The sequence below is a fragment of the Sphaerodactylus townsendi genome, linkage group LG05 (assembly GCF_021028975.2).
Source record: "Sphaerodactylus townsendi isolate TG3544 linkage group LG05, MPM_Stown_v2.3, whole genome shotgun sequence".
In the NCBI taxonomy this organism is placed as follows: domain Eukaryota; kingdom Metazoa; phylum Chordata; class Lepidosauria; order Squamata; family Sphaerodactylidae; genus Sphaerodactylus; species Sphaerodactylus townsendi.
This window is the reverse complement of record NC_059429.1, coordinates 98,387,754-98,410,058: the sequence shown is the minus strand read 5'-3', so window position 1 is coordinate 98,410,058 and position 22,305 is coordinate 98,387,754. Positions and strand designations below refer to the sequence as shown.

Below are 22,305 nucleotides of genomic sequence, written 5' to 3'. Positions count from 1 at the left end.
TTACCAATCTCAAGGTATGATCTGGAGTTCTCCAGGAACCACAGCTGATCTACAGACTACAGCAATCAGTTGAAGGGCAGACTGTGAGCCTCACATCCCTCCTTTCCCCTATATTTGCCCTGCCCAGGCACCACATCTAGATCACAGGGATTTCTCAAGCTGAGGGTGGCAGCACTCATGGCACATGCCATGTATTTTGTGAGGTTGTTAAAGGCACTGGAGCCCTCTCCTGTTTTACATGTGATTGTCCTTCTGGCATTGCTTGTCTGGGCACGGCAACAGGGTGTTGGCACTGAGTTCGTGTTTTGGATCACAAGTTCTTGCAATGAGTCACATCACATCTCTTTTGCCTTGATAGAGTTGCGTAGAAGAGGGAATTTGGAAAGATGCAGCTTTTCTACTGTGACACAATAATCTGCATCTGTCCTAATTCCTTCTTCTGAGCAGCTGGTACAGGGACTCAGTCTTGCAGGGCACATGGCTGCTCTGGTGGCAGCTGACTTTGTCCCTGGGGAAATGCCCCTGTTACTTAACAATATGTGGTGGGCCACAGGACAGAACTTGACTTGCTCTGCTGGTCTTTCTTCTAAGCTCATTTACTAGTGAGAGTTTGACTTCCTGTTCATGTGTTAGAAGCATCTCTGTTTTCATTCCAGAGAATGTAGACTTGGTCTGATTTCCTGGCTTGCATAACGCTCTAAGCAGCTGAGGGAATGAGATAGTGGGTGATGAGTGCTTATTCTTCAGAAGCATCAGAAACTAGCGTCTTCGCATTACCCTTAAATGGACATAGCATTATCTGTTTTCCACCAGACATTTTTTGACTTGCTGGGAAAGGAAGAGCCGTGGACTGTAAACAGATCATTTCAATGTATTGTCGAAGGCTTTCATGGGCAAATTCAACTGGTTGTTGTGGGTTTTTTGGGCTTTGTGGCTGTGGTCTGGTAGATCTTGTTCCTAACGTTTCACCTGCATCTATGGCTGGCATCTTCAGAGGTGTATCACAGAGGGAAGTCTGTTACACACTGTGTCCAGTGGGACAAGATCTACCAGACCACGGCCACACAGCCTGAAAAACCCACAACAACCAGATCATTTCAACATCGAGCTGCTATGGATGTGCAGTGCAACCACCATATTTTCTCTATAGAATTAACCTCCAGGAAACCAATTTTGTGTATTCCTGGTTAAAGATGACTGTGCCCTATGCCATTGACTGGCAAACCTGCAACATCACTAACCCACTTCCCCTCTCCTCCCGGATCAGATTTCCAGAGTTTTAAAAACTTCTGCTTTCAAACTTGCAAAAGTACAAGGGTGTGCACATGTGAGAAAATGTGAATGTACATTTAAGTTAATAAATGTGCAGGCACTGCTTTAAAAAGAAAAAGGCAGACAGCCTGAAGTGCTGGGGAGAAGGGAGGAGTCAGAATAGACCACAGACTCTTAATGTTCTTGATTAGCTGGTTAATCTACATTGCAAAAGCTTGCAGAAATCAAGCTTGAGATTGGGGCTGCAGAAATCAAGCTGAGATTGGGGACTAGCGACTGCACATAAGTAGTGATTGGCACGTGTGTGTCTATCAATTCAAAAAGATTTGGGGTTTGTGGCTCTGCAGAAAAAATGAATTGTTTGGCCTTTTTTTCTGGTCTAGGGTAGATTGTGGGATGCATTGGACTGGTGTGATATTTTGTAAGTCCTTGGAATGAAATTTGGCAAGATGAGCCAAAGTAATTAGCTCATTCTGCGTGTTAGCAGCTATTTCTGTGAAGTGTGGCAAATAATCCCAAGCTATTTTGTCTCTAGCCATTCAAAAGAAAGACTTATTTTGTCCCATTTTGGTAGCCTAAGATCTGTGCACTGCATACAAGTAAGGAAGAGCAAGTGAAGAGGTGGAGAGAAGGCGCTAGATGAACCGTCCAGTGCTCAGCATGGTTTCCTGGAAGTAAAACCCACTGGATTGAATGGGACTTTCTCCCAAATGATATACGTAGGATCACAACCTGAGTTTGTGTGTTCCACCCTATATTTTTCTCCTCTCCTTGTTCGCTGACCACTGAGGGCAGCAAACAGTGAAAGCCATCCCCACACAAAGCTTCCCTTCTCTGCACCCATTCCCACTTACAGGATATCCTGATTCTGAGCCTCCACTCTTCTTTAGGAGACAGCAGGGGCGGAGCAAGGGGAAATTGCGCCCGGGGCACACATGCCCCCTGCATCCCCACCACTGTGCCCTCCGCCCTGGAACACCCCCGTCACGCCTCCTCCATGCCCCTTCCACGGCCCACTATGGCTCCACCCAGGGCATTGCACCCTCCACCCCGTTGGCGCTACACCACTTGGAGACAGCAAGTATAAAAGCCAAAGCTTTACTGACCACACAGTTTATTCTTGTTCTTAGAATAAGAATATATATGTGTGTATATATAGGGGCTGGGTTGTTGGGTGCCACACAGTGCAGGGGAGTGGAAAGCCTAGGATTAGGTTTTGACGTTCGGTTTCTCTGTGGCAGGAGTTTCTTCATGCTTATGTCCCTGTGCCCTTAAATAAGAAACCTGATCGTTTCTAATAACTGGTTCTGTAAAGTAGTATTAAAAATCCTGACTTGGAAAGTTGTTTTCTAAAATCAAAATAAAACTTAGGTGTTAACTACGATCAAGGATAAGTAATATTCACAACAGTTTAATAAATAGGTTCTTGATCTCAATCTGAGATCTTGAAATGAACCTGGTGGAGCACAATGGTTCCTAAATGTTATGCTTTGGAATCCTAATTGTTGTTTCCTGTAGTGCCATGCCCTTCTCCGTCGTGGAGACAGTTGTCCATTATGGTGCGTGAGTCTCCAGGGCTAAGCATTTTTGCCGACAATGTTTTTTCAGTGTTTTCCTGTGAGCCTGACAGTACCTAGCCTTAGAAGAACGTGCTCTGCAGAGCAGGCTCACCTCCACAGAAGATGAAGAAGGGGTGAAGTGGAAACACGGATTAGGATCCAAGCCTGTGGGAGAAAAGAATATTTCTGTCCAGCAAAACATTTTCACCCTCTTGTGTGTACATATGTTAATACCTTGCTGTGCCTTGGTTTCTTTCACATAGCTCCTTGAGCTAACCCGGCCCCTGGAATCTCGACTGGAACATGTGGAATTTCAGGTACTTTTACAGTGCCTCAGTCCTGAAAAGATCCTCCAGATATTTGCCTCTGCAGCTCTGGAGAGACGGATAGTCTTCCTGGCAGAAGACCTCAGGTAGAAACACTCTGACTCTAATCTCAAAGAAATTATCTTTTAATGGTTGATGTAGGGGCAGTAGGTTTTTGCTGCCATTTGAAGATGGTTCACTGCTATGATGTGTGCTTTCTTTGCTGAGTATTGTTTTATGGTTTTTAATGTGTTGTTCTTTTTTTAAAAATAGTAAATTAACATCCAGTGGAGGATACTCGTTTAACCAGTATATCTACAAAATAAATATAATGTTAATGGCCAGGCTGTTTAGGAAAACAAATGATAATGTTGCACAGGGAGCCGTTATTTATGGCTGCTTTACTTTGGGTTGCAACTTGGAGAACTCCCCTGTTTCATGAATTTCCTAACAACAACGATTGAGGCTACAATCAGGGTTTCTCAATACTCTGGGTTTCTCAGTGCTCTGTTTCCTGTTAGTGGTTGACTCACCATGCTGGCCTGCTGGATCAATCATCAGGGCCCAGGGAAGATTAACAGAAGAAGCTGTGACTGCAGCTCCTTCTTGGCTGTTGGGAAATCAGACACAGGTTGTAAACCACAGTCCTAACCTTTTGCAAGACAGACTTGAGACTGAAGCCATTTCTGATTTTCTTTTTTTATTTGAGTCTGGCTTTAGGAGCCAGGTTGATACAAAATGTCTGAGATGAGGACCCAAGCAGCTTACAATGTTGTTCTCCTAATTTCTTTTCTAGGCTCACAACAACCCTGTGAGGTAGGTTAAGATGAGATAGTGGCTGTCAGAGTAGAGATTATAAACTGGGTCTCCCAGATCCTTATCTAACACCAACTACTATACTACATTGGCTTTCAATAGGATGTTTTACATTTTTTAAATTGATAATGACATTGTAACCTTTTCAAATTCTCAAAATTCAGCAGGTAGTATATTTAAATAACAATGTAATAAAGATCAACAGGACATTCTTCGGATGTACACATATTGGTGTATGTGCCTTATCTTTTAGTATCTTCCCATATTCGATTCTGTTTTGTTCAGTTTGTGTTTCCCTTTCAGCTCCCTCTCCAAGGGCATCCATGCAACAGCTGCTCTTCTTTATCCTTTTACCTGGTGCCATACATACATCCCGGTGGTTCCAGAGCAGCTCTTGAGCACTGTCTGCTGCCCCACACCCTTCATGGTTGGCGTCCAAAAACGCTACCTGGACGAGATTTTGGATCAACCCATGGAAGAGGTGCTGTTTTCATCTTGTGTTTCTTTTGAGTGGACAAGAAAACAAAATGTTAAGATCTCCTCAGAGGCAGCAGCTAGGATTTGCATTTATGATTATATCTGCATCAGTTATTCCCAACCTTGCTGAACCTGAGGGCACTTCATCAGTTTAAGTGCAGATCGTAGATGCCTAGACAAAATGACTTCCATGTGAGATGCAGCTGATTACAAAATGGCTGCCATGGGGCCAATCATGGAAGATTGAGAGATTCCAAGCTGAGTGTCTTCATGTGATGGAGGCGGTTACTGGGTGCACAATGCATACATTATTCCTCTTGGGGCCTTCTGAGCAGGGACATAGGTATAGATTTTTTATGGGGGGGGTTCGGGGGGCCACACCCCCACCCGCCCCTAGAGCATGGCCACGCCTCCCCAAGCCCCGCCCTTGGCCTATCGCTTATAAAAGCAGCTCTCCAAGGATGGGGACGGCAGACTCCCCCGCCCAGCCCTCCCCTGCCCCCCATAAGCTGGGCTCCCAGCCGGCAGCTGGTAGTTCCCTCTGCCCTCGCCTCTGGGCAGAGGCATAGAGGGAAAATGGAGCCCGGTGCAAAATCTGAGTTTTGCGCCCCCCCCCCCCCGCCCTGCAGCCATTGTGATGCTGGAATCCACCCCCAAACAGCATCACTTTCAATGGTGTTTAAACTAAAGAGCCCAAATTCTCCTTTTAAATCCACCTTAAAGGGAGAATCTGGGGTCCCCAGTTAAACAACGTTGAAAGTGATTCTGTTTTGGAGTGGATTATCCCCCACTGAGAAACAGCATCACTTTCAATGTGGCGTAGTGGTTAAGAGCAGGTGCATTCTAATCTGGAGGAACCGGGTTTGTTTCCCTGCTCTGCCACTTGAGCTGTGGAGGCTTATCTGGGGAATTCAGATTAGCCTGTGAACTCCCACACAGGCCAGCTGGGTGACCTTGAGCTAGTCACAGCTTTTCAGAGCTCTCTCAGCCCCACCCACTTCACAGGGTGGTTGTTGTGAGGGGGGAAGGTCAAGGAGATTGTAAGCTCCTTTGAGTCTCCTACAGGAGAGAAAGGGGGGATATAAATCCAAACTCTTCTTCTTCTTCTAAACTGAGAACCTCAGATTCTCCCTTTAAATCCATGCCCGAAAGGGGTGGATTTAAAAGGAGAATCTGGGGAAATTTGGGGGGTGCCTGCTGTCAGGGGTGCAATTGTTAAGCTAGCAGCACCAAACTTTAGGAGACTCTCCTAATGATACCACCCAGGTTGGTGAAGTTTGGTTCAGGGGGTCCAACGTTATGGACCCTCAAAATGATAGCCCCATCTCCTATTACCTCCCATTGGAAACAATGGAGGATGGGGGCACCCCCTTTGAGAGTCCATAACTTTGGACCCCCTGAACCAAACCTCACCAAACCTGGCAGGTATCATCAGGAGATTCCCCCAAACAATCCATGAAAGTTTGGTGCTGCTAGCCCAATTGGCCATGCTGACAGAGGCTGGTGGGAATTGTAGTTCCTGAACATCTGGAGAGCCGCAGGTTCCCTACCCCTGTGCTAGCCTAAACAATGCGCCCCCTGCAGGCAAAAAACTGAAAAACACTAAAATGTTTTAAAAACCCAAAAACGGGTGGGTGGAGCTTCGGACATGAATGGGGGGGGGGCTTGAACCCAAGAACCCCCCCTTACCTATGTCCTTGCTTCTGAGGCACCCCCTCTTTCAATGTGTGTGGGGGGCGGGAATTGGGAAGTATTAAGAAGAGATGTTGGGTGTGTGTGAAATGGGTACATGGAAATGCATCAGATACAGTAGTACTACACTGGGGATTAGTGTCGTAGGTGGTGTTTCCATTGGCAAAGGAATGATAGTCAGTTTCATGAATTTCTGAGTGTTTGGTATCAACATTTGCTTCTTATTAGAATACTATAGATTGCACCAGCCAGATGCAACTTCAGTGGCACATTTAGGTGCTTTCAGCATATATACTGCCAATCAGTATATATCTAACATGCAAATTGCTTGACCTTATAATGTAAAACAGCCTTAAAAAGAAACATGTAATCATGTAAAAAAACCCAAACCTTAAATCTACTTCAAGTGCATATGACCTCAGAATGTGCACAAACACTTTACCCGCTCTTGGATGGAATCAAGTGTCTTCTGATGCTGTGAGAAGTTCCAGAGTTCTCTGCCCTCTTTGACTCCTTCCCTTCCTCATCCAGTATTGAACATGCTGTTGCTTTCCCTTGTTAGTTTGCTAGTCATTAGAGCAGTCTTGGATGGATAAAGATGGATGTTTTTGCCCTTTAGGTGTTACTTGTTGATCTGAGTGAAGGAAAGTTCTTGAAATTGGTAAGTACAATTCAGTCTTACTGGGAGCTGCAGGACTATGGTGGGCCTTTCCCGGCAATGCTGCTGTACTAAAGCCTGCCTCTACCCCTCCCTGTTGCTTAGGTCTCTCTTTTTTCTGACTAGTGCTTTATCTCTTGCTTTAGTGATAAGCTCAGCTTTATCCATTGCAGACTTTCCCACATTTCACTCTGTCCCTCTTTTTTGTGTATCTGATGGCATGTCTAGAAATAAGCACAGTTGTGCCTGAAGTGAAGTGCCACATATTCCCCAAACATCTATCTATAAATGGAAGATACTTACAGATTCTAGAGAGGCTGAGGCATGGGTACAGAAATGAGATAGATGCCCATCCCCACTCCAATCTGACCTACCAAATGATTTATCTCAATGTGGCCCTCAGGCCAAAACGTTTGGATCCTCCTCATCACTAGCTGTATCTCTTTATATAACTTGTCCTCCTCTGTCCAATCTGACATCTCTGCAGACCTACCTATCATAGTCATTCGGATGTCTCTTCACCACCTCAAATTTCACGTGCCCCAAACTGATCTTTCCTCTCAGTTTGTTAATGTGGATTTCTGCAGAGGCCAGCCTGTAAATGGACAAAATCAACAGCTGCCTGTCCATGTTCCTTCTCCATTGTGGCTCCCGCCTTGTGGAATGGGTTGCCTGAGGTGGTCGGAGGCTCCCACTCTCCTGGACTTCTGCAAACTATGCAGTGCTGAACTGTTCAAGAAGGCATTTCTGCTCAGGTTATAGGGCTGCACTGCAAAACTGGTTTCACAAAGTTGCTTGGATAAATGATTAGAGACTAGTCTATGCTGCTGTTTGTAGCTTATCGTAAGCAGGATCCTATTCATGCCATTTATGTACCACTTAATGTATTGTGTGTTTTTAAGCATGGTCCCCCTCTTAATTACACTCCCATGTCCAGCATGCCTCCTTGCTCCAGAGGATGTTCTTTTCCCACCTTACCTCACCATTTATACTTCTCTACAGGTTGGTGACGAAGAAGAGATCTTGCCTGGCAAGCTACAAAGCGAGATGCTGGCCTCCCTGCCAACAATGAACAACAACATAAAGAGTAAGCACAACCTTCTGACTGCCCACCTCTCCCTATACACCAAAAATAGGAGTCTTTTTACAAGCTATACTCGCAGTGAAGATAAGGGTTCCTTGGGCAGATGAGCTAAGAAAGGAGATTCTTGTTCTAATAGTGTCACAAATGGAGGAAATGGTGGGTCTGAGTTTCAGGCTTACCCCAGTGGACTAGAAGAAGAAGAGTTTGGATTTATATCCCACTTTTCTCTCCTGTAAGGAGACTCAAGGTGACTTACAAGCTCCTTTCCCTTCCTCTCTCCACAACAGACACCTTGTGAGGTAGGTGGGGCTGAGAGAGTTCTGAAGAACTGTGACTAGCCCAAGGTCATCCAGCAGGAATGTAGGAGTGTGGAAACACATCTGGTTCACCAGATAAGCCTCTGCCACTCAGGTGGAGGAGTGGGGAATCAAAACCCGTTCTCCAGATTTGAATCCACCTGCTCTTAACCACTACACCAATGACCTTTTGTCGTGTCTCTACATTGCTGTAGCACTTGAGAAAAAAATTAAGAGTACAGAAAGTTGGCGTGGTCTTCAACTGTTTGCAGTCAACTTGCCTGCAGCATGTTTTAAAAAACATGTCAGCCAACCTTGGGCTAGGTGACCTTGACCCCAGAGGGCTAATGGTATGGAATTTCTCCCAGTATGTCTGTGGGTGGAATACTGGGGAAATAAAAGGTTGAGTGAATGGCACAGTTTTCCATGTAAATCTTAAAAACACAAGAATATAAGAGGAGTCATGCTGGATCAGACAAAGGCCCATCTAGTCCAGTTTCACATAGTGGCCAATCGGCTACATCATGGAAGCCCACAGCATCTTAAGCAACCAGAAATACAACACAGGACTGTCAGGGTTGCATTTAATGATAAAGAGAATCCCAAAAATATAGGATGATGGGTGGATCTAGATACTGGATTTTTGGAGTCCATAAACATACTAAATTCTTTTATGGATTGCATTCCATTCCATTCTGGTTTCTGGCCCAGTTGGGATCCATTTTGTTATGTTGCCTTCTAGAAGCCAGCAGTGATGGAACTGCTGCTCAGAATACCTCATTTTGTGACATTTTGGGGTCGGTTAAATAGAAGGCCTCTAGATTTTAGTATTTTGTTTTTTATATCTACTATTGTAGATCTATGCAAGCCAGCAAAGTCTTCCTTCTGGAGCCAGATGCGGGCGTATTTTATAGCCTCTTAACATTTAAACGCAGGGAATTGGATTTTCTATCTCAAGAACACCACAGTTGCTCGAATAGTTAATACTCCACACTGTCTGTATGAATATAAGCGGTAAACATTTCTCATTAATTAATGCATAGTCAGAGTTTCTAAAGCACTTCATTAAAGGTGCTGATGAGTATCTTTTTCACATCAATTCCCCACAATCCCCATGAAAAATTAGTGTCTGAGAACTCAGTCCTGTCTAGCTGAGTCAGCTGTGTTTGCTCACAACCACTTACAAGCATATGAAATGGTCACCATTTAGAAGATGAATGAGATTACGTGGGTTGCTTTTCCCATGCAATGACCCATTTATGTGCAAGGTTCACTGGGTGAATTGGCTGACTGTCTGCTTGCAATAACCAAGAAACTAGCTCGAATGGTGTTCAGAAAAAAATGCTCACTCTACCAAAATCATCAGCACACAAACCATTCGCTGGGTTCTGTCAGGTGGGGTGATTTTAAATCAAACTTCATGTTCACTGTCCCTAAGAAAATATGAGTTAGGGAATTGTATTGTTGAAGGCTTTCATGGCCAGAGTCAACTGGCTGTTGTGGGTTTACCAGGTTGTATGGCCATGGTCTGACAGCTTTTGCTCCTAATGTTTTGCCTGCATTTGTGCCTGGTTTCTTCACAGGCATGGAAAGATAAGATGTGTTTCTCTCCATGGCCACACCGTGCCATAGATGCAAATGAAATGTTAGGAGCAAAAACTACTAGACCATGGCAACGTAGTCGGAAAAACCACAACAGCCACTTAGAGAATTCCCTATCAGTGAGCTGGAGAAAAGTTAGTTTTGTTAAAATATGTAAATTTGGGTCTTTGAAAGGGACAACATTTCTCCTGTAATTGAATGTTAAATACCTCTTTTCTTCTTTCCAGCTTCTGAGGAGCTCAATGCACATGTTTCAGATGCTTTTGTGCAGTTTTTTGTCAAAACCATTGGCCATTACCCAGCGCACATCAAATGGAACAGAAGCGGTCAAGGTTGCTTCCAGGAGCGGCCGTTCTGCAAAGCCCCCACCTCCAGGGCCTGCCGCAGGTTTCTGAAAAGATTTGTGAAGACTCAAATGTTCTCATTATTTATTCAGGAAGCAGAAAGGAACAGAAAGTGTGCAGAAGGTAAACTCTGGCCCTGCTATAACAACAATGTGCCATTATTCCTCCTCTTACAGACCTAGGCCTATCAGTGGCTCAGGTGTTCAAATGTATTTATTGGAAAAATATGAATCCGTAAGATTTATTGTCAGCTTTTTCGATGATGTAGGGTTTAAGAAAGGAAGGCTCTAATCTGCAGAACCTGGTTTGTTTCTCAGCTCCTCCACATGAAGCCTGGTGGGTGACGTTGGACCAGTCACAGTTCTCTCAGGACTCTCTCTCCTCTCCTACCTCACAAGGGAGGGGAAGGGAAGGTGGCTGTAAGCTGATTTGAGATTACTTAAAGGCAGAGAAAAGCAAGGTATAAAACCAACAACTTCTAAGCAAGGGAGGAGGACCACCCAAAAGGAGACCTGTAGTAAGGTGGAGAATTAGACAAGACTGTTACAGTGTGTGCCCCATGTGCTAACTGCAGATGCATCTTGTTTACTGTACTAGAACCTTTGGAAGCAAGGCAATTGCAAGTTGTAGTAACTTTACAAATTCTCTTCTTCCTCTGAGATGAGTCCCTGCTCTTAGTACTAGAAAACTGAGAGGACTCCATTTTCATATTAGCTGGATAGATATGACAGGGCTCAGACTTAGCGTTTCCAAGCATGGCATAGCATAGCATGGACAATAGTGGGAGATGGAGGAATGCAGGAACTTATAATCAGCAGCACTTTAGCACATGGCCCAAAACTTTGACCGAGTGCTGAAGCGCCACATTGATTTGGCCTTATTACATAGGGACAGCTGCAGTGACTTGCTTAAAAAAAATCAGGAGAGATGCATGTTCTAGCACATACCACTTTTAAAAAACTGTGCAAAAGGCACTGTTGGTTTTTAAAAATCTCATGACATGTTAAGACACCAGTGAAAAAGCACTGCATAAATGCGTAGTACTGAAGGTACTTCATCTGTATTTACTGCAGCAGTCTTTAGTACAACAACATTTCCATTTGACATTGCTGAGGGTGAGGGTGAAAGGTAGTTGGTTATCTGAAAATCCACCTGGCACATTTTGAGATGAGCCCTGATAAAAGCCCTGCTGTTGCAGTCAGGAGGAGGTTGCAACAGTGTCATTTTTATGAGCTTCCTTGTTTGAATGGACCACTTTAAAGGCTCAAATAAAAAACACAGCCATGGGAAGTTGTGTTGAAATTGGAACTATTTGGACAAGATTGAGTTAATTTGCTGGCTTGCAACATCTGAATCTCCAGCAAAGCATGAATGGTATAAAAAAACCATCCCATCCCATAAAACTTTGGAGCTTTCTGCCCTTTGAATTCCTAGATCCTGCTAGCTCCCACACCTCTATTATATGGCAACATTTTCCTTGAGTTTACTGCACCTTGAACATAGTTTTGCCACCCAGAAAAAGAACATCTCTTGTCAATTAGCCAGCAATGAGCTGTGCCAGAAAATATAGTGACAAGCTTTTCTGTTCACAGGTTATTTTCAGCAGAAATTAAATGAATATCAAGAACAAAAGAAGCCAAGACGACTCTCCTGAATCTGTGTTCAACATTATGAGGTACGTTGGCCACCAGATAAGCACACCTCTATCTACAGACACCATCTATTCCGACCAAGACCCAAGTAGAGGAGCATCTTGGCTTCACCAGACTGATGATATCATGGCAGTGCCTTCGCCTGTAGACCACGAAAGGCCAGAGTAGCCTCAGACTCCAATTCCTCCATTTTCCTTGACTTGCACTACAAGCTGCTTTTCCATAGTTAAAAGTTTGGCTGTGATTTGTAACCCAACTGACAGAAGAATGAAGCTGCAGTTCTTCTACAAAATGGCAGCATAAAAAGAATGAGCCAAGTGATCATCCTGATCAGATTAGGATTCTAGATAGTTCTAGAAATGAAATGGTGCAGTAGAACGATAATAAAGAATGTAGAGAAATTAATTGTTTCTAGGAAACAATTTTGTAGGTATTAAAATGGTTTCCATTCCAAACGCTTAAAACTGAAAGTTTGTTTTATGGGTTCCCATTTCTGATGCATTATGTGCTCTTATTTCTGTTTTGTAAAGGCACAGTTCTATACCCCGCCAAGTACTTTCTCCAAGATAATTGGTAGTCCAAAGAGAAGCCAAACAATAGAACGCAATCAATGAAAAAAAAATCAAAGTGGTTTGTAAAAATGGAAGAAGGGGGAAGACAAGCAGAATACCTTACCTTCATCTAATATCTATGCAATAAAGGATGGCAGTACAACCTAATCCTATTAGTTGCAGCATACTCTTCCTGGTACGGGAGGAATTCAACTAGTACATTGAATGAACCATGATATTGGTACACAAGGGCACTAGAAGCCAATGGGAACAGGTCCATATTTCCAATTCTGGGGGCTGCTATAGTCCTCCACCCTCTTTCACATATTCCTTTATTCAGCACTGCAGCCTAAAAACAAAGGCCAGGATAACCACTGTTTTGTGCGTGACCATAAGCTAATACTCAGCTGCTTTAGTGGGAAGAGGAAGTATTTTCCAACACAGGTATCCTACATAATCCATTTAAAAACTCTAAACAAAATGCTTAATCTTTGACATATGACTTCTGGTGGGATGTGTTAAATAATCTCAGAGGAAGTAGTATAGTTATTCTTAGAGAACAGTCATACATTGTAACAAATTTGGCCATTGTGAAGAGCTCTTATTTTACTTACAGACTAAAGGAGCCATTGCAGCTCCCATTGGGCAAATTCTACGGTGTCCAATCTGTTTGACTGTGATTGATATGAATCTGTGCACTTTGCACAACTGAACTAGCCACAATGGCAGTGAAAGCCACATTTTCTCAGCTGTGTAGTGTGCTCCTTGCTGCCAGCCATTTGGGTTGCATAAAGACCTACATTTTCATCTCGTTCCAGTTGCTTATCCTAAAGCAGGGGTCTGCAACCTGCAGCTCTCCAGATGTTCATGGACTACAAATCCCATCAGCCCCTGCCAATTGGCTGTGGTGGCAGGGGCTGATGGAATTTGTAGTCCATGAACATCTGGAGAGCCGCAGGTTGCAGACCCCTGCCCTAAAGTCTGTCCTATGAGAATCTAGGCTTCCTGCCTTTATAACATCTGCAAAAGTTATGGAGACTTCAACAGCAGGAATACATTTCAGTAGTTTGAATTAACATTTCTAGAGAACTGCTCAAATTAGCACATGAACACAAGGATGGTCATAGTTAAGATAATTTTCTTATTTATTAAAGAGCAGAAATAATTTTTGCATAAATTTTATACAAAAAAAATAAATTTTGTGTATGCCTCCCATTGAAGAAACTGAGAAATAAATTCTTTAAATGTTTATTTTTTTAAAAAAATCAAATAAATTGACAGAGATACCACACTATACCGCATGCTGACCATCACCCCACCCCCTCTCCCACCTCACTGGGCACTGGGGGTAGATGTTAAAGACAAAAGGTGCAGTTCATCAAGCACAGTGGCTGAGCAATTTGCATCCAGCAGACCAACACCACTCCTATTGTAATGAACAGAGCCTGTCCAGCCACGGTGGATTGCTTCTAAAGATGGCACTTGTATACACCCAGCTTCCAGAGACAATGGGAGTAATGTGCCTAAGAGTCAGTTTGAGCTTTTAAAAATCTACCTCAGTCATCAGCAACAGGTGAATGACAAGATCACAGTCTATACTCAAATGTCAAACATGTTCCAGCCCAATACGCTAGTGGGATATCTGTGTGTTACAAGCTTAACTGTTTAGTAAATAAATTCTGGGTTGGGTACTAATGAGTATCTTAATAAGAGATGATTAAAATTAGAAAGCAAATTTGTCTTATAGCTTGTAATTACACTGTATTAGAAATCTCTGTTGTTGGGAATCCATTTGCCCCAAGACTTTATTCTGTAATTGTGGTCATTACAAAGCCAAAGCTTCACTCTCTGCATGCTTTCCAGGGCACACAACCAGCAGAGCGGAAAATGTGCGTGTTCGACGGGAGAGTGCTTGCGATTCCCCTTTCATTGGAGGAGACTAGCTAAGGAGTGTTGTCAGTCACCAAGAGTAGAAGTTATACAACATTATTATAAATTAGACTTGTTCCTATCTGCTCCCGTTTTCATAGTCTCCTCAGTATGCTTGAATCCTCTCCAGTAGAAAATAGCTGTCAGTTGATTCTTGTCTGTGGTGACGACCAAGTAACTAGTGATGATTAAAATGTGTGGAAGGGGTCTTGATCCTGAAGACATGGATGTGAAGATGGGAGGCGATCTGATTGCACACACTGACACAGTACCGCAGCAAATCAAAAAGAGAGAAGATCTGAAAGGAGAACACAAAAGCATGCAAGATAAACGCTTTGAAATCAGTTGTTTCATATCAGTTCTCTGAAGCACCGGGATTGTAAGTATTAGCATTTATTTTATTGTCTTGCAACAATATTGTCTCTCTGGTCTCCGCAAGCAACAGTCTCCTTTGTCCTTTGCCAATAATATGACAACCACTGGCTAAAGTGGTGGACTAGGACCACAAAAATCTAGGTTCAACTCCCACAATGCCAATCATGCTCTTAGGGCAACCATGGATGTTGCCTTCAGCTTCTTAAAAGGAAAGACCAGCATGAAGATGTTAAAAATAAAGCCTATCTATATGATAAAAATGTGAAGTAACCTATTAATACAGATACTATTTCAAAAGCAAAATTCTGATCCACTTTCCTAAAAAAGAACTGACCAATGGTGAATGAGAGTATAAGGGTATTTTACTTACTGATAATCAAATGAATTCTTAAATGCCAATCATGCCCTTAAAGCAGTGGTCCCCAACATAGCACCCATAGGTGCCATGGTACTCCCATAGCCACCTTTCCGGAGGCATGAATGTTTTTAGAAAGAGGTGGGCCAGGGGCTTTTTAGCATTTGATGTTTATGGGTTAATACAGATGGCGTACTCTACCTGGGCAAACAGCAGAATGATATTCTGAAAACACAAGTTGGACTTGATTCTGATCAAATACAGTTGGGCTATGGCATAAAACAAATTATGCACTTAACGGAACCTTTTAGTGAAATCATTAGATCTTATCAGTTTTATTGTACCATTATAACTCAGGTGGAAGTTGACAAAAATATGACTACCTCAAATTTTGTTCTCTTTTCAAAGAGCATTTGTGTACCTACCAAAATCTGGTCAGAATTTCTCTCTTACTGTACACATGTACAAGGAGTTCTTATCAGCCCTTCAGCACCAGCTATGTTTGTTACAAGTAATGGGGTAGATTAAAAACGGCAACAAAGGCTCATGTAAAGGAAATTTTTCCCCTTTCCCTTTTGCGTGAGAAGCCTAAAAGATGAAGATATATGGCTAGATGAGCATTGATTAGCTAGTCAAAAGGTATACTTATTTTGTGTGTTTGCAAGAAAATATTTTAAACTATATGTTCATTTTAAAAAGGCATCCTGTTAAACAGTTTCTGCCTGAAACATTGCAGATGTGCTATCACAGTGATGCACAGAATGTCTCTTCCTGCTGTTCTGTGGTGGACTCTGCTTTGCCTCCTGTGACAGCCATTCTGTAGTTGCACCCACCACTCTGCATCAGAATTCTAAAGGTGCCTGCAGGCTGAAAAAGGTTGGGGACCCCTGCCATTTACACGAAGGTTATGCCTGTGCTTGTATATCAGCCTGTTTAAAAAGAATATGAACTAGAACATTATTTCTTAGTGGCTTAACATAACTTTCATAATCCAAATGATGACTCCTGAATATTCAGCGCCTGGGTGGCATTGCAGTCCTTTATGCATGGAGATCTATGTGCTGTTCTTCATGGAGTCATGAAACATCCGATGTATGCAATGGGATTGCAAGGGCAAAGCACTGCTCAACTCACTGCATGCATAAGAATATGAGTGCACGCCCTAGTTATGGACCTTGCCAAATAAGGGGTAACTAGTCAAGGTTTTCTCATCAGTTGACTCTGGCTGACTTGAGACTTGTTGCAAAAATTTAAGATTGTGCATGTGTGTGAGAAAGAATGGACAAAGGTATTTTTAATGGCCAGAAAAATCAGGAAATACTTACCAGAGCAATCCAAAGCACAATATACTCATCAATAAAGCTGTTAAAATATTGATCCAGAAACAAGAGTGCCGGGCCTATGAATGCTGTGTCATGCAAATGCATTTCACTTTTGGTCATATGTGCAACCTGTAGGAACAAATGAGTTAATTTTCTGTGAGATGAATATTCTATGAGATTAATATCCTGTTTCAGTATTTCTATGAACGATTGGTAATTTATTGGTGCCACCAAAATTAATTTTGACTATAATACCAGCAAAGTTTCTTTACATAGACTGGGCTATGGCCAAGGCTCCCAGACAAAATTGGGAGGAGGCAAGTGAGAAAAACTATTATGTACATCACTAACCAGGGAAAGAGAAAAGCTGCTTTGAGAATTCAACATGCTTCAGCAGCGCATACAGCAGAAGAAAGGAAGTGAGTGTTTAATGGCAAAATTAAACGTAAAAAAGATTCTAAAAGATGATGAAGCACTTACCACCAGTTTGTTAGTTATCTTAGCAGATACAAAACCAAAAGTTAGTATGTAGAGACAAGGGTGTTTTTCAAAGAGCTCCACAGCAGATTTCTTGTAGATCATAGCAGCTAACGCAATGACTGATCCAATGTGAAGAAATGGTGAAAGGACACTTGTTCCCTATGCAAAGAAGACACATTACTTTATCATGAAGGACACATTGGTTAAATACAAATGTCAACATGGTATGCCCAAATGATGTGGAGGCTGACAACCTTTTACATTAAAACATCTGGAATCCAATCATCTGCTACCAAAAAAACGTATGGAAGGGCATTATCTGACTCTGCATACATCACAAATTGAATGCTGCATTTACAACCCATGTATAATTTCAGACTTTGAATGGAACTACAGTTATGATACAGATGTAATTTTTAAAGCACAGGGGGTCTAAAATTGTTCATGTACACCACAAGCTATTTTTGTTGGTTTCAATAGCATGCCTTAGCTACATATCGTGCAAATTTTAAGAAGCACAAGATCCATCCGAAAAGAACTCTGATGGTCCCATCTGGATGGGGGGAAGGGAAGAGTTTGGGGGAGTGGTGCAGCTTTGTCCCCTCTGCAACATAAGAGAGCAAACACACTGTGTCCAGCTGCCCCTCAGATGACAGTGGGGGGGAGGCAAGTCAGGGCATTCCCAGGGGTACAGCCAACATTAGTCAGCTTCCACCTGGGGTTTACAGCTGGAAGCACAGCACCTGCGCCCTCGGACTTATGCCACCCAAAAGGATGGTGTAAGTTCATTTAGCCAAGAGGAGGGCTTTCTGGCAGCGGGGGTAGCAGCTGGTTTCCCTGCCTCCTTGCACTGCTGGAAAAACCCCTGGAAGTGGTGAGGCAATGTGGTAGCAGTGTTGTTTCCAGTCACCTCAGGCTTTCAGTGGAATTGACCGAAAGACTAGCTTTATCTTTATCCATTTCTGGAAGATTGTCAAGAATGACATGCTTCTCAAATGGACAAAAAGTGTTGTGAATCAAAGAAACTGTTGTCTTTTTACTGAGAAGTGGGGCATGCACAAAATTGTATTCCAGCAATCAATTTTGGACTCCTAGTCCTAACACGCTGTTCACTCAATGTCGTATATGGTATGATTCCCCCTCCCTTTTCTGTATGCTAATCTGCCTTGAGTCTCAAAGTGAAAAGTAGACTACAAATAGGATAAATAAATGTTAAAACTCAGAAAATCACAGATTTATTATTTTGCAAAATGTTTTTGGATAATTGTATTTTCTTTGGGCTGGGAACCAGTGTACAAATTACGATAATAAAATGGAATATGGAATCTTGGGTGAGCATATGTCAACACTCTGAAGGCTGAAAGAAAAGAACAAAACCCTGAATTGCTCAAGCAAGAAGAAAATAACAAATACTCACTGCAATTGTTGATCCATTTTTGCCAACACCACCTGTGAAGATCACACCAAAGTAGTTTGTACATGAGAATATAGTTCCTGCTACTGTACAAAGAGCTGGAAGTATTTTCACTGGGATGTTCAGCACTGGAATCTTAACAGGAAAAGGGGGAAAATTAACATGGTTTCAGTCAACCTGAAATGTTCTTTCTAGCTACCATGTAAACTCAGGGCCAAAACAGACTAGAAACTAGAATATCTGTCAATAGACCGTCCCAATATTTTAAGTTATGCTGCAGCTGTGTGTCAGCCCAGTTTAAATTGGGGTGAAACAGGGAGAAAGAAAAACCTCTGCATAGTTTTTTTCCCTGCCTTACCTGTGCTGCCATTAGCCCAATAAGGGAATAAAGATAACAACAGTAGCATGGGGAAGAAGGCACAGCCATTCTAGCCTGACTTTGGTTGGGAAAGAGTGGCATGAAAATCAAATCAAACCAATCAGTCAATCAAATTTCAATAACTGAAACCATGCAGAAGTGAAGAAATAAACTCTTTGTATGGTCCCAGTCATAATTAGGGCTACATGTAGCTGCTATTTAGTTTTCGGAAAATGCTGGTAAGGTCTAATAATTGATCTCCAGCATTCAGCTTAACCCTCAAACATTCCACTTTTAAGCAAGTTACCTGGAGACAACAGGGGAGAACAGTTTTTTCTTCATATTACCTTTGAGAAAGGTAGAGATTTTTATTCAAGGTGACACACACACCAAATACCAGAATTTGAGTACTTTTGGGAGCAAGTACATAGTACTGAAAGGAAGATGGGTATGTCACATAACGGCTCCCTGTTTTGAGAAACTTTGTTTTAAAATCCATAACGTTAAACTGGATGTGACATTTTAGGGCAGATCTGATCAAATGAAAAATCTAGCCCAAATATGGTCAGAGGAAGACAAACGGAAGAAATTAAGTTAGTACAAAGACCATGATGTTTGGTTATATTCCACAAACTTATAAATGAAGTAAAGCAAATGGAAGAATCAATAAGAACACAAGATTGCAGAGCCAGGTGAAAAAATGTCCCATTTCCCATGCTTGAGGTTCACAAACAAAACTGTGCACACATTCCTCGCTATTTGGTATCCCTGGCATTTTGTAATGTTTTCTGAAACATGGCAGTTACATTATCATAAGTAACAGCTGTTTGAACAGTCTTCCATTATTTTATCTTTTTAAAAATTGTTAAAGCTAGTTATACTTGTGGCCATCATTATATCTTGTAGTAAATTCTCTCCGTCAAAAGCATTATATGAAGTATTTGCTTTTGTCAGTCTTGAATTACCACGACTTATTTGCAAAATTTGCCTGTCACTTTCAAACTCCGCATAGTATGAACTACACAAGACAAACACAGAACATGAATCTATAAAGTTCTAAAATGTATCCACTCAAAATGTGAAACCAGTTTTTTTTAATACAAACATGGATATTAAGGGATATGAAGAACCATAAATTTGGATTTCTAGCTTAATTTTGAAAAGTTTAGAAATTTATCAACAAGTTTTTCAACCTTAGCTTCAATTATAAGAGTTACATACATTTAAGAGGAAAAAATGGAAATCAGCTGCAGAAAACACTGAGGATATATGCTATTTATATTAAGACAAAAGAACATAAAAAGTTATTCCAATTTATATAACATATAATATCCATCAGTGGACTCCCTCATATATTAAGACCTCCATGCAATCTCACCCCCAACTCCTACTAAAAGTTCTACCTGTAGCTAGAATTGATTTTTACTGGTAATTTAATACAATGATCATTTGAAAAATCCTTGCATATGAGTAGTAGGAAAACACCACACAATTAATTTAGTGGGCTCCAAAGGTAACAGCAGCAATGTGCCTCTGTATGCCACAACTTATCATAATTATCCTTCTTTTTATTATGCAATAAATGGTCAATGGACAGTTGTATCTTGATGATTATGCACAGTTCATTTGTTTGCCCTCAAGGTATTATCAACACATCTCCTATTCCCACACCACTTTTGAACATTTTAATCTACAATGGTTACATCCCACAGCACTGTGGAACTTCAACATGTGTGTGCTCATTTACCAATTTGTTTTTAAAACAGAAGCAGCAGGGCTGCATCTCCCCTACCATATTTCAGCATTTCACAAATTCATCTATTGCATTGTTCTTTGGAGACTGTGCACTTGGCATCTTCTGTGCTGAAGTGCACATCTAGAAAGCTTCACAAAAGGGAGGGGAAGCAACAACACCAGACCTGTCCTATGTCTCTTCGCTCCCCACCCCACCCCAGATACCTGCCCTTTTGCCATTATGTGCAGACAAGATATTTGCATGATCATGACTGTTATGCAAATACTGAAGTGTGAAAATACCAGAAAGAGAGAAAAGTGGAATGTTTGAGTAGATATTCTCTTAATTAACATAAATTCCAGTAGAATATTTATACATGATGAACCATAAGGTTTTTCCAGTGTAAGAAACAATTTATTACTGAATCAAGATACACCAGTCAGGACATACTACAAAACAAATGGTATAAAAATACTGCTTGAAATACTTGTGCATTTTCTACTTCAAAAAAATCTTCTGGTTCCTTTAAATCCATGGAATATCTTTTTCTGAAATAACACTTTTGACATTATAAAGAGTACTGGAAAACTATCAATTATTTATTTTTGTAATAATTACATTACAACAAAGATGTAGCCAATTAGTTTTTGCTTTTAATGGTAATTTATATACAAGACACGCAACTGTTGTGTTATAACATTAAATGTTATGTTTTAGTAGACACGTATACCATGCTCAAGCATCTGTGGCTGCCAAACCATCCTGGGTAAGTGCTTTTGGCCGAATCATGTCATAAAATGTTAATTTCACCATTTGAACAGCATTCTGTTAAATTGCTCACGGCTCGGGGTTTGATGACCTTTCCAATTGAAGCAGCTACATTTTGCAGATTTGGGATGAAATATATAGTACCACCAAGTTGTGAATATTTTGTTAAATTGGCACAGAAAATAATGCTTTACAAACAAAAGGAATAGTTGGGGTTCTTTTGGTTGAACGACAGCAAAAGAATAAACTGCTTTAAACATTGCTAGGAATGCACCAAGGGTCAGTATTAAATATATACTTCAATACAATACTTTATTTACTCCACTGGAAAGTGGTAAGATTTGCCAATAAAATTAATGTGGTACTCTTCTAGCTGAATAACAAAATGTTTAAAATGGCAGTTTAAAGATATATATATATATATATATATTTTACATGTGATACACAAGATGAACAGATTTACCATAGTGTGCCAAAAAGTTGGTCCTCCGATCATTGCCAGTAAATGCATGATTATTATGAAGATTTGCACTTCAGTCACATCAATTCTGATTAGGTACAAAAAAGCCAAGAAAGCAGAATTACTTAAAGCAAGTTTAATCATTTTGCAAGCTTGGCAGCTCCCTTCTATCATGCACAAAGTAAAAAAATTTTAAAATTGAGGAAAAAATTGAAAATTAAGGAGAAAATATGTTTATTGACATATCCTTGCTTTACTTTAGGTCGAACTTCACAGCAGAGAATAACAGAGTTATGGTTAAAGGCATCAATTCTAGACAGCCACCGAATAGGCAGGAGACAAGCACAAATGCAGCTAGTGGGTTTCAAATGCTTCTACTGAAATACTGGCTGCATGGGCAATCTGATTTTAAATAGTCAAATGGCTTACACAGTCCTCTGTGTGATGGTCTGCAGTAAAAACGTCCACTTCTGGCTGTGCAAATACTTCTCTCCACACCATGGCTGTCTAGAACTGTGGCCAAATCAGTAGTTGGAACTTTTTTTCTTCTTCTTTTAACTGGCCATAAATAGCTGCAGAAACATAAACATTAACCTTGCCCACCAACAAAAAGAATTTTGAGTTAACTCTGCAGAATCCCTCACCACAGTTTTTGCCCTCTGACTTTGCAATGTAGTTGACATAAGGCCTGAAGTTTAGATGCAATGCTACTAATCTCTCACGTATGGCCACGAAATCGGGGGGGGGGGGGGGGGACAGGCATTAATTTCTTCTCTTCTTGGGCATGAATTTCTACCTCCC

The 22,305-nt window shown here is 41.5% G+C and overlaps 2 protein-coding genes across 4 annotated transcripts in view; one reads left to right on the top strand and one right to left on the bottom strand.

Moving 5' to 3' along the window:
• DENND2D (DENN domain containing 2D) overlaps positions 1–12,212 on the top strand; it is a 39,545-nt gene extending 27,333 nt beyond the window's left edge. The window contains exons 7-12 of the mRNA XM_048497438.1: positions 3,095–3,243; positions 4,256–4,433; positions 6,741–6,782; positions 7,782–7,866; positions 9,989–10,228; positions 11,698–12,212. Coding sequence (XP_048353395.1) covers positions 3,095–3,243; positions 4,256–4,433; positions 6,741–6,782; positions 7,782–7,866; positions 9,989–10,228; positions 11,698–11,759 — 756 coding nt within the window. The 3' untranslated portion in view covers positions 11,760–12,212. The remainder of the gene's footprint in view (positions 1–3,094; positions 3,244–4,255; positions 4,434–6,740; positions 6,783–7,781; positions 7,867–9,988; positions 10,229–11,697) is intronic.
• A 1,328-nt stretch (positions 12,213–13,540) lies between these two features.
• CEPT1 (choline/ethanolamine phosphotransferase 1) overlaps positions 13,541–22,305 on the bottom strand; it is a 30,596-nt gene continuing 21,831 nt past the window's right edge. For 2 of the 3 annotated variants that reach the window (XM_048497016.1, XM_048497015.1), the window contains exons 5-9: positions 21,508–21,592; positions 18,187–18,318; positions 16,770–16,928; positions 16,293–16,418; positions 13,541–14,535 (exon numbers count right to left, since the gene is read on the bottom strand). In XM_048497016.1, the coding sequence (XP_048352973.1) occupies positions 14,416–14,535; positions 16,293–16,418; positions 16,770–16,928; positions 18,187–18,318; positions 21,508–21,592 (622 nt within the window). In that variant the 3' untranslated portion in view covers positions 13,541–14,415. The remainder of the gene's footprint in view (positions 14,536–16,292; positions 16,419–16,769; positions 16,929–18,186; positions 18,319–21,507; positions 21,593–22,305) is intronic. The other variant, XM_048497014.1, reaches the window with a different exon arrangement.